The sequence below is a fragment of the Megascapheus bottae genome, chromosome 13 (genome assembly GCF_031878675.1).
Source record: "Megascapheus bottae isolate mThoBot1 chromosome 13, mThoBot2.hap1, whole genome shotgun sequence".
Taxonomy (NCBI): domain Eukaryota; kingdom Metazoa; phylum Chordata; class Mammalia; order Rodentia; family Geomyidae; genus Megascapheus; species Megascapheus bottae.
This window is the reverse complement of record NC_143521.1, coordinates 42,421,693-42,433,601: the sequence shown is the minus strand read 5'-3', so window position 1 is coordinate 42,433,601 and position 11,909 is coordinate 42,421,693. Positions and strand designations below refer to the sequence as shown.

Here is an 11,909-nt window from a genome sequence, read left to right as displayed (position 1 = left end):
GTGACAGGGGTAAATCTCAAAGGATGTTTACCAGGTTATGTTTTCTGGATAACTGAAATTGTATAGGCACTCTTACCACTGTAAGTTTGGTTGTGACAATAAAAACATTTTGTACTTCAGATAAAGTTTTCCTGGGTGATGTTATATCCAGTAAAATTCAGAAGTGTATTAATGAGTTCATTTTCTTATCTATTTTGTGGTTGTAGATATTCAAATTTTGAGTTGTGTTCTGGACATGGGATCATAAAAACTTTCTAGCCCACAGAACTTTTACTTAGGTATCTGCTGTTAACTCCAGTGATACTGCTAAGATTTACTTTACTTTTGTTTTCTTGATGTTTATAACTTGCCATTATCTATTATGGGTTTAGTAGTAGTACACATGTGTATGTGTGTGTGTGTGTGTGTGTGTGTGTGTTTGAGCACTTTGCCCTAGTACTCTTACTTAAACTGAGGACCTCATATTCTTCTTTGGCATTTCTCCTAAAGGCTGATGCTCTAGTACTTGAGTTACAACTTCAGTTCTGGCTTTTTGCTGGTTACTTAGATATAAGAATCTCATAGCCTGTCTGCCAGGGGTAGCTTGATCTCCACATCTAATTTTCTGAGCAACTAAGCTTAGAGGCATGAGCTATAACATAGTTTAGCATTTTAATAAATTATAATAAAGGGAGCTGGATGCTGGTGCCTCAAGTCTGTATTCCTAGCTACTCAGGAAGCTGAGAACTGAGGATCACAGTTCAAAGTCAGCCCAGGCACAAAAGTTCAAGAGACTCATATTCAATTAATTACCAGATAACTGGAAGTGGCACTGTGGCTCAAGCGTTAAAGCACTAGCCTTGAGCTGAAAAGCTCAGGGGCAGAAATCAAGCCCAGAGTTCAAGTCCAACAACAGATCAAAAAAAGAAAAAAAAAAAAAGAATGTGATGTGACTCTACAAGGATTTTAAAACGCACTGCAATTTTTCTTTTTAAAATTTTCTTTATTCAGAGTGGGCCAGTTTGTGAGCATGACTCAGGGCCGGCCCTGTGCAATATCTCTGAACTTTATACTCAAAGCTAGTGATCTACACTTGAGACACAGATCCATTTCAACCTTTTTTTTTGTGGTTGATTGGAAATTAGAGCTTCACGTACTTTTCTTCCTGACGTGACTTTGAACCATGACTCTCAGACTTCTGTCTCCAGAGTAACTGTGATTACAAGCTTGAGCAGCCACTGCTTTATCTTTTTGTAACAGTATCATTTTAGGTTCTGCATCTGTTCTAATGTAAATACTTTATGCGATAGACATTTCTGATTTAAAATCATCCTGTCTCCAAAAGCAGAAATTATGTGTTATATTCACTGATGTCTTGCTGAAGTTATCTTATACAGATTTGTGCTCTATAGAATTGATGTTCTGTGATCAGTATTCTGTTCTGGCAAAGAGAAGCACATATATAATTCATAGTTGTATAAACTTTTGAATAATTTATAGCACAGCACACAAACCTATGTATAATTTATTATATAACATATATTTCCATAATTCATTACATCGTATAGGTAAAATATTCAGACATACAATGTTTATCTATTTCTCACTGATTTAAAAAAATCTCAGTTAAAATATAATACCTAATACACTTAGATTTAAGTACCATCTTATAGCAAGTTTGCCAATTGAAAAGGATGTTCTGTTGTTTTCTACTATTATTATTTTTGAAATGTCTAGATTTTGTGTCCTCCCAAATAATCATGGCAAAGTAAAACTACTACAGACATGTGCATTTTCTTTCTGTTTCTTGAAAGACATGAATTTCTCTCTACTAAGTACAGCTCTGTTTTTCTTGTAAACAAAAAGTAAAATAATTTAAATTTTCATCATGGTCTAAAAATGAGTATTTAATACTAATTTTGTTTCAAACACATTTAAATAATTCAGTAAAATTGCAGATAATTGCTTTATCTCTCAAATGCATTTTATTTTATTTTTTATTTTTATTTTTTGCCAGTCCTGGGCTTGAGCTCAGGGCCTGAGCACTGTCCTTGGACTTTCTCAAGGCTAGAGCTCTACCACTTGAGCCTCAGCACCACTTCCGGCTTTTTTCTATGTATATGGTACCGAAGAATTGAACCCGGGTCTTCGTGCATGCTAGGCAAGCACTCTACTACTAGGCCAAACTCCCGGACCCTCAAATGCATTTTTTTTTTTAAAGTCCACTTGTACATTTTAATTTAAACCCCAAACAGGTAGGTGAAGCACATTTGCCAAAACCAGGAACATGAAGATTCACGTTCTAGCAAACTTTTTTGTTTTTCTTCAGTCGTGAGCTTGGGCTCAAGGCCTGAGCACTGTCCTTGGGTTTTCTCAAGGCTAGAGCTCTACCACTTGAGCCACAGCACCACGTCTGGCATTTTTCTCTGTCTGTGGTACTGAGGAATTGACCCTGGGTCTTCGTGGGCGCTCTACCACTAGGCCAAACTCCCGGCCTAGCAAACTATTTTCTAAGAGGAGACATACCCCCAAACAACTTGCCAGATTATTTTTACACAGCAAGGAAGATTGAGAGCCTAGCCTCATACATTTCTCTTTCTGCAGGTAGTATTTTTAGGCAGCCACGCACATCTGCTTTGGTTGCATGCTATGGGGCATATTAGATGAGCCCTCTCCCACTGTCAAAGTCATTCCGTTGCAGATGCTTGGCCTTTTAGTGATAACAACATAAGGCCATGAGACTTGGTATGCACTGCTACCAGCTGCAAAGACTATTTCATGATTCTCATCAAAGCAAAAACAGCTAGTGATGATGATGCATGTTTGCAATACTAGGCTGAGGCAGGTTGACAAGTCTGAAACCAGCCTCAGCTACATAGACCCCAGCAAAAAAAAAAAAATCAAATAAACATAGATTCAGAAGTATTTCTTCTGATCTGGAAAAGTCATTCAAGGATTTGGTTTACTAAATTGGCATGTTTGACTCCTCTCATTTATTTTTCTTCCTTTGGCTTGTCCTGACTCTCAAAATAGGAAGAGTATTACAGACTCAATTTCTCTAATCATTTCACTTTTGACCTTTCTCTCTTCATCTATCTTGTCACTATGGAGAAACTGGGTCTATATTTTCTCTTTAACAGGACACTTGGACAATATGCATTAAATTTAAGGAGACTAGTGTGGCAGTGGATAATGGAGCAGCAGCCCTAATAAACATGGAATTTTCTTGGGGTTAGATGACAAAGCTGATGTCAAATGTCAAAGAAAGGGGGTAATTTTAATCATCTTAAAAGCTAAATAAAAATATAACCTTTTAACTTTGGGACTCTAATGACTGAGGTAGATAATGCTGTTAACTACTGAATTACTGAATGAAAATTAAAGCAATGATAAAATTGAAAGGAAGCACTGATTTAAAATTATCTTCCTTTAAATCCAAATTGGATCATTAAGTATACTTCCAACCAACATTTCAAAGTTGTAAGCATGAAATACAAGTCTGACTTATCATGAGTTCACTTTTCTACTTGAAGAGGAACCTGGCAGTTGTTAAAAAGACCCACAGTCTAGCGAACAGCAAGCCACAGAGCAGTTGTCCTTGTGAGGAAGCCGGTAATTTTACACTTGATATTTCCATTCTGGCTCATTGTCCACTCCTCAGGATTTGAATTCTGAAGGTTTCTTCAGCATTTAACCAATTCTTTGTTCGCTGAAGGAGCTGGGACTGTTTCTCCACACATAAACTGATCTTTGTCATAAATTACTTTTATAATAAGAGAACAGCTAGGACAGGTTGCCACCTCTTCACCCTTCTCCAAATCTTCTTTGGTGATGGAGAAGTTATCGCCACACGGGCAGGGGGAGAAATAGGTTTCAAAGTCCTTGTCATACTGGAAGTCCTCGATCTCCACCTCGTCGTGAAACACTGCCATGATCACTAGAACTGGCTGGGAGTAGACGCTATGTCCATCGGTTCGTCCCACGCGGCCCGGGTAAGTCTAACGCGGCCGCCAGCAGCCGGAACCCTCGCTAAGCCCAGACCCTGCATTGCCACTTCCGGCGCACAGACCCTCAAATGCATTTTAATAGGTAACTTTACACAATCAAATTTTGCTATCTCACTAATTGTTTTACTTTCTACCAGATGATACACTATATATTTTTAATAATTTTCAGCAATGTAGTATCATTTGGTAAAATTTGTATAAGAAATTTGACCTGTAGTTTAGTGAAACCATTCTTCATGAAAATGATAAGTAAATTATGTGGTATGTTAAAATTTATTTGTTAAATTTAATAAAACAAAACAAAAGTTATGGAAGTCAATGTATATACAAAACAACAATTCTATCTTCCATTTAGCTTTCATAACACAATGTAGTAAATATTTATATACATTTAAAAAATCAATATAGATGTCAATATCCATACACATAAACATCAACTATCCTTATCTCTCATTTAGCCTATACTCAAAACACTATGATGTAAATATCTATCTATCTATCTATATATATATCTATATATATATATATTTAAACATATGTACACACATCCAAAAATCCCCATATATTTTTGGTTTAGTTAATGACAGGTCTAAAAGTTTAAAAATGCTGCACAGGCCAAGAGAACATAGCAAATAGTTTTTCATAAAAACATCTCCTTCAAAATTGTAGATTCTATTGAAATGTCGAAGTCTACGCAAAAAAAGTATTTCCATTGCTCACCTTGTGATGACAGCAGATTATAGATGATAGCTTTTTAGGTACATATAAAGATAGATGAGTAAATAATCTCAGCTCTTTCCTCAAGAGATTTTCTCTTGCCAGCAGCTGCATCATTACATCACCTTTTCTGTTTCCCTTTGCCCTGTTCACAAATAGAATCTACAGTTGCTCTTTCTTTCTAAAAATCAATACTATCTTTCACCAACCATGTATCTCAGAACAAAAAAAAACTTCACAATTACTACCATGACCCAGAATTCAAGGAAAGCTGTCAATTGATTATGCATTGTCTCATACGTGAAATCACTTACAGCATCTTTTTTAAAATCAAGATCATGCTAAAAAAATAGGATTTTTTAATGTAGGCATATACTTTCTAGGTAAAATGATGACTTGAATATACTGCATCATTGTATACCTTGGTTACAAGACACATTTATTTATATTGGAGCAATGATTTTTTTTTCCAAAAAATGTAATAGTTGAGTTGCAAGTCAATATTTTATCCCTGCTAAGGAAATGTCCATGTCTTATTCATTTCTTTATTATATTTTTATATTACAGTTTCTCATAAATCCCTCAAAATAAGAGGTAATAAAACATTTCTGAGAAAAAAAATGGCACAGAGGGTAATAATCTTTGAGCTATTTATTTTTCAATTGGCCTGGTGCATTTGGTAATTCATTACTTAATTGGCAAGTGTACAGACATATTTTTATAATTTACAGCTGTAAAAACTCCTTATCATAATCTGGAAGAATGTATTCCATTGTTTCTAGTTTTCTGTATGTCATCTGAACAATGGCGTTGCAGTGGTTATATCTGACTGTGTAACCTATTTCTACAGGCTATCATCATTTAATTATCGGACAGGATCTTTCCTGAGATCTCCTGTGCAATATAATAAAATCTAAGAATTCCAAATAATTTTAATGATATGATCTAATATTTACATAATCACACATGATAAAAATGTATTTTATGTGCCGGAGCCAGCCGGCAGCAAATTGGGATTCCTGAAATAGGGGGCAGGGACTAGGAAAAAAATAGGAGAGAGACAAACAGATGTGGTTCGGGAGGGCTACAGCCCAACTCAGCAGCCACAGCCGAAGAAGCCTGTAGCCTAAGACTGTAGCCCAGTTTATTTCAAGTTCTGACCTTAAATACACTTCTTCAAACTGCCAGGGGCTGCATTCATACAAAAAGTATCAAGTCTCCGGCCGGGAGTTTGGCCTAGTGGTAGAGTGCTTGCCTAGCATGCACGAAGACCCGGGTTCAATTCTTCGGTACCACATATATAGCAAAAAAAAAAAAAAAAGCCGGAAGTGGTGCTGAGGCTCAAGTGGTAGAGTGCTAGCCTTGAGAAAGTCCAAGGACAGTGCTCAAGCCGTGAGCCCAAGCCCAGGACTGGCAAAAAAAAAAAAAAAAAGATCAAGAATCAAATAAGTTAAATGAGAAGCTATTGACACAGCCCAAGTAAGTAAGACCTTACTTCCCTGTGTACTCAATTGTGCAGGTCCAAGGTCACTGACCCCACAGTCACGGTCACTGACCCCACAGTTGGTCCCCAACATTTATGAATTATGTGTGTATATAAATATTATATACATATGTACTATACAAATTTCCTGGCCATCAAAACATCTCTAGATTACTTAAATTACTATCATGTAAATACTATGTAAAAGAGACACTTTCAGTGAGTAATGTAAGAAAATAAGTCTGGATGTGTTTAGACAGGTATAATTATTTTTCTGTTTATTTCTAAAGTTTGTCTTTTTCCAAAGTCTATAGATATGTATGATCAAATATAATTTATCACTATTTATTTTGCATGATTCACAATTTGAAGCACAGATTCAGTATTTCAAAAATTTCTATGGGAGGTTTTTTTTTCACTCCTTAATAAATAAGATTCTGCTTCAAAAGATTCTCAGAATATTGCCAGATTTCTTTTCTTGTAGTACTGTTAATGAAACCCAAATTTCTTGGCTTTTTGTTTTAGACTTTTCTCATGACTTATCTAAAATACATTCTTAGCTACTTCCTTATGGCCCTTTCTGAAGATAGTGTGCTTTCTTTGATATTTTATAATTTTTACTGGCATAAGTTGGTGGTCAAATGGGGGATCATGATATTTTTCAAACATATATGAAATAAAATATCCCCTTATAGGCTACAAGAGTGGCCTAGTGGTAGAGTGCTTGCCTAGTATGCACAAACCCCTGAGTTCCATTCCTCAATGTCATACACCCAGAAAAAAATCAGAGGTAATGCTATGGCTCAAGTTGTCAAGCACTAGCCTTGAGAAAGCTCAAGGACAAGCCCTGAGATCAAGCCCTAAGACTGGTGGAAAAACAAAACAAAACAAACCTCTATCATATTAACCCTCTCTACCGTCTGTTTGCTTTTGTTCCTCCCCTTGGTACCTATCTTCCCAACATAAGAGACAAAGCTCAAAAGGATAATGGTGCTTACACACTTACCCAGTATATATTTTATTAAGTTATGGAATGCTCTTTCTGTTCTTAGTTTCATAAGAGCTTTCAATTTTAAAACATGGTGGAATTTTCCGATGACTTCCTTATATCTATTGAGATAATCATGTATTTTTGTCTTTGATTCCATTTATGTGCTGTGTTATATTAATTGAATTATGTGTTTTGAAACATAATTTCACCTCTGGAATGAAACCACCTTGATTATCTGTTGGATTTGAATGTCTGTGCTTTTCTTTATCTTCTGTCCATATTATTCCCTTAAATATCTTTTTAAACTCAGACTTGGTGTAAATGGACATTTTTAAATGACTTTTACCAAAATATTTTTGGTTGTCTATTAAAATTGAATGACGAGTTTCCTGACTATATTATTCTTGGGTGGTAGTTGTTTTGTTTCAGGGCTGGAAATACAATAGTCTGTGATGTTCTTCCTGGTATGATTTGTGCTGAGAAGTCTGATGGGCCTCCTATTTATTTACATTTGTGTGTAAACTAGCTTTTACTGTCTTAACTTGCAGTATGCTTTTTGTTTTGTTTTGCTTTCCAATTTTTTTATTTTAGTTATAATGTAATGTTGATTTTTTCATATCTGGCATGTCCATGTGGACTTTGAAATGCCTTCTGTACATGGGTGCCCAAATACCAACGGAGGTTTGGAAAGACTGTGCAATAGTTCACTGAGGTGTTTTCATATGACTGTAGCTTACATTTCATCACCTTCTTCCGCCTGGTGACTTCATACATTTGGTCCTTTGAATATTCAGAGTTTCTGTGAACTACAGTCATTGTTAATCCTATTTCCTTATTTACTTTCTTGTTGGTCACAGAACTTGAACTCTGGGCCTGGGCATTGTCCCTGAGCTCTTCAGCTCAAGACTACTGTTCTACCCTTTGAGTCACAGCACCACTTCCAGTTTTCTGGTTATTAATTGAAGATAAGAGTCTAGAAGAAGGAAGATGGCACCAAGACAATAGGGACGCTGCCTAGCTCTCTCTCACAAAAAGAGAGAACCAGGGAATCCCACGAGCCAACTACCTTAAGAAATCCACAACAACAAACTCAAAAAAGGAACAGAGAAGGACTCAAACCGGAAAAGAAATCCAGATAAAGCTCACATCCAACTTTCTCAAAGAATTCGGAATGTGAGGACCCCTCCCCCACCTCTCTCAGCCGGCTCCAAGCCTCGAAAAGCTTCGGCAGTGGAGGGCGCCAGGCCGGGAGCCCAACTGCTGCAGAAACAAGCACAGAACCCGGCCAGCAAACGGCGGAAGCAGCAGAACCCAGACGCGGAACCAGAACAACAAGCAGCGGAACCCAGACGCAGAACACAGGCGGCAGTGGAGACCCGAGGGGAGTGAAAGACTCCCCACCACCGTGGAGCACCCGCAGACGGATGCAGAGGCGTGAGTAAAACGGCGCATCCCCAAACACATTGGGAAAGCAGAGCGGGTGCCAAGCAATAGAACTTAACTCAGACCCCAACACCCCGCCCGAGAAAGACTGGCGGGAGCAGGGGGGCAAGGAATTTAGAATCCTGTCCCTTCTCTCAACAGCCCCCTCCCTCAGGCCATTGACTGGAGATTGACAGGTGGGCTACCTAAGACCCAGCACCCCACCAAGGGAGGCAGGGCTGTCCCAACTCCCACCCACCCAACGGGTTCAACCCCCAGCCCTCTGACTCGAGACTGACAAGTGGGCAGACCCTAAGACTCAGCACCCCACCAGGGGAGGCGGAGCTGTCCCAGCTCCCACCTGCCCACCAGGCTCCTCTCCCAGGCCACTGGATCTGGACAGTGGAGGGCGCTGGGACCCTGCCTTACAACAGCGGGTAGGGGGTGCGGGAAAATAGGAGCCAGCATCTGCCCCCCCTCAATTTTTGAACGGGGCATCCTCCAGCTGGGAATCCTGAGCAAGACAGCACCGAGGGGCCCCCCACAGTCACAGACTCTGACAAACCAGTGGAAACACAGCAGGGATCTGAAGGCCCGAACAGCAGCCAAGCTCCCCTTCTGAGAATCAAAAAGGCGAGGCTCAGCCCTTGGAGCCCAAGTCCTCACAAAGGCATCAAATTGGAACTGAACACACATCTCCACCAATGAAAACCTTGTAACTCATGGAGACTGAACAAAACATTGTTGAATCACCAATGGGTCATCGAAGAGATCAGAACAGAAATCCAACACTTCATGAAATTTAACAATAAGGAGCACACAAAATACCAACTCCTTTGGGACACAGCAAAGGCAGTACTCAGAGGAAAATTCATAGCGCTGAGTGCCTACAACACAAGTTGGAAAAATTGCAAACCAACAAGTTAATGTCTCACCTTAAGCTCCTGGAAAAAGAGCAACAAACCAACCCTAATCCCCGTAGAAGAAAGCAAATTATTAAAATCAAAGCAGAATTAAATGATTTGGAATCCAAAAAAACTATGGAAAGAATCAACAAAACAAGGAGTTGGTTCTTTGAAAGAATTAACAAAATTGACAAGCCCTTAGCAAATCTTACCAAAAAAAGAAGAGAGCATATCGGAAAAACAAAATCATAATAAAAATGGTAATATCACGAGAGAAATTACCAAGATCCAGAATATCATGAGGGAATACTTCTCAAACCTTTATACCAACAAATTTGAGAATCTAGATGAAATGGATGAATTCCTAGCCAATATTAACATACCCACACTGAACCAAGAAGAACTAACCCAACTCAACAGGCCTATTTCAAGCTCTGAAATAGAAATGGCAATTAGAGAACTTCCACCTAAGAAAAGCCCAGGGCCAGATGGATTCACAGCAGAATTCTATAAGGTCTTCAAAGAAGAGCTCACACCAATACTCCTCAAGCTCTTCAACGAAATTGAAAATGAAGGTTCTTTACCAAACTCATTCTATGAAGCCAGTATAACCCTCATCCCCAAACCAGACAGAGATTCATCAAAGAAAGAGAACTATAGACCTATTTCTTTGATGAACATCGATGCAAAACTTCTCAACAAAATACTGGCCAACCGTCTACAACAACTCATCAAAAAAATTATACACTATGATCAAACTGGATTCATCACAGGGAGGCAAAGCTGGTTCAACATATGCAAATAAATTAATATAATTCAACACATCAACAGGAGCAAGGACAAAAATTACATGATTGTCTCAATAGATGCGGAAAAGGCATTTGACAAGATCCAACACCCCTTTTATGTTAAAAGCTCTGGAGAAACTAGGAATCCATGGAACATTCCTCAACGTAATAAAGGCTGTGTATGAGAAACCCACTGCTAGTATTACACTTAATGGTGAAAATCTAAAGCCATTCCCTCTAAAATCAGGAATGAGACAAGGATGCCCACTCTCTCCAATACTCTTTAACATAGTACTAGAATTGCTAGCCAGTGCAATAAGGCAAGAAGCAAGCATAAAGGGGATCCAAGTAGGGAAAGAGGAAATAAAACTATCCCTCTTTGCAGATGACATGATTCTGTATTTAAAGAATCCTATAGACTCTACTCCCAAGCTCCTTGAGATGATTCAAAACTTTGGAAGAGTAACAGGCTATAAAATCAACCCTCAAAAATCAACTGCCTTCCTCTACGCCAACAGTGAGAGGAACGAGGCAATAATCAGGAAAGCAACTCCTTTCACAATAGCCTCAAAGAAAATAAAGTACCTAGGAATTAGCTTACTTAAGAATGTAAAGGACCTTTTTGACGAAAACTTTAAAACCCTAAAAAAGGAAATTAAAGCAGAAGTTAGGAAATGGAAAAACCTCCCATGTTCCTGGATTGGAAGAATCAACATTGTGAAAATGACAATCTTGCCAAGGGCTATCTACAAATTCGACGCAATACCCATCAATATCCCAATGTCATTCTTTAAAGAAATAGAAGAGACAATTCAAAATTTCATATGGAATAATAAAAGACCCCGTATAGCAAAAACACTTCTTAGCAGAAAGAACAGCACTGGAGGAATTTCAATATCAAACTTTAGACTCTATTACAGAGCTATAATTCTCAAAACAGCTTGGTACTGGCATAGGAACAGGCCTGAAGACCAATGGAATAGAACTGAGGACCCAGATACTAACCACAGACCTATGGCCACCTAATCTTTGACAAGGGAGCCAAAAAAATAAAAAATAGGATGGAAGAAAGACAGCCTCTTCAACAAGTTGTGCTGGCAGAACTGGTTAAGCACCTGCAGAAAACTAAAGTTGGATCCTTCTTTGTCACCTTGCACTAGAATTAACACCAAATGGATCAAAGACCTGGAGGTAAAAGCTGACACACTGAAAACTTTACAGGAAGGAATAGGAGATACACTAGGCCTCCTTGGCACAGGTCGAAACTTTCTTAATAAGCACCAAGAATCACAACAAATCAGAGAAAGGCTGGATAAGTGGGACTGCATTAAACTGCAGAGCTTCTGTATGGCAAAGGACATAGCTAGTAAATTAATTAGGAAGCCTACAGAGTGGAAGAAGATCTTCACCAACCAAACAACGGACAAAGGCCTCATATCTAAAATATATCAACAACTCAAAAAATTGAATCACTCCAAAACTAATCTCCAAAGTAACAACCATCCCATTAAAAAATGGGCCAAAGACTTAAAGAGAGTCTTCTCTGAAGAAGAAACAAAAATGGCCTATAGGCACATGAAGAAATGCTCAACATCTCTGGTCATAAAAGAAATGCAA

General features: G+C 38.3%; 1 protein-coding gene across 1 annotated transcript; it reads right to left on the bottom strand.

Moving 5' to 3' along the window:
* Positions 1–3,391: 3,391 nt before the first annotated feature.
* Positions 3,392–4,011, bottom strand: LOC150055892 (diphthamide biosynthesis protein 3-like). The gene has a single exon (XM_090344089.1). It carries the CDS (start codon positions 3,909–3,911, stop codon positions 3,663–3,665), a length of 249 nt encoding a protein of 82 aa, XP_090200215.1. The 5' UTR covers positions 3,912–4,011; the 3' UTR covers positions 3,392–3,662.
* Between the last annotated feature and the right edge of the window lie 7,898 nt (positions 4,012–11,909).

Bases quoted from the DNA above. Each gene is read 5' to 3' on its own strand.
- LOC150055892 (XM_090344089.1), bottom strand. From the start codon at position 3,911: ATGGCAGTGTTTCACGACGAGGTGGAGATCGAGGACTTCCAGTATGAC.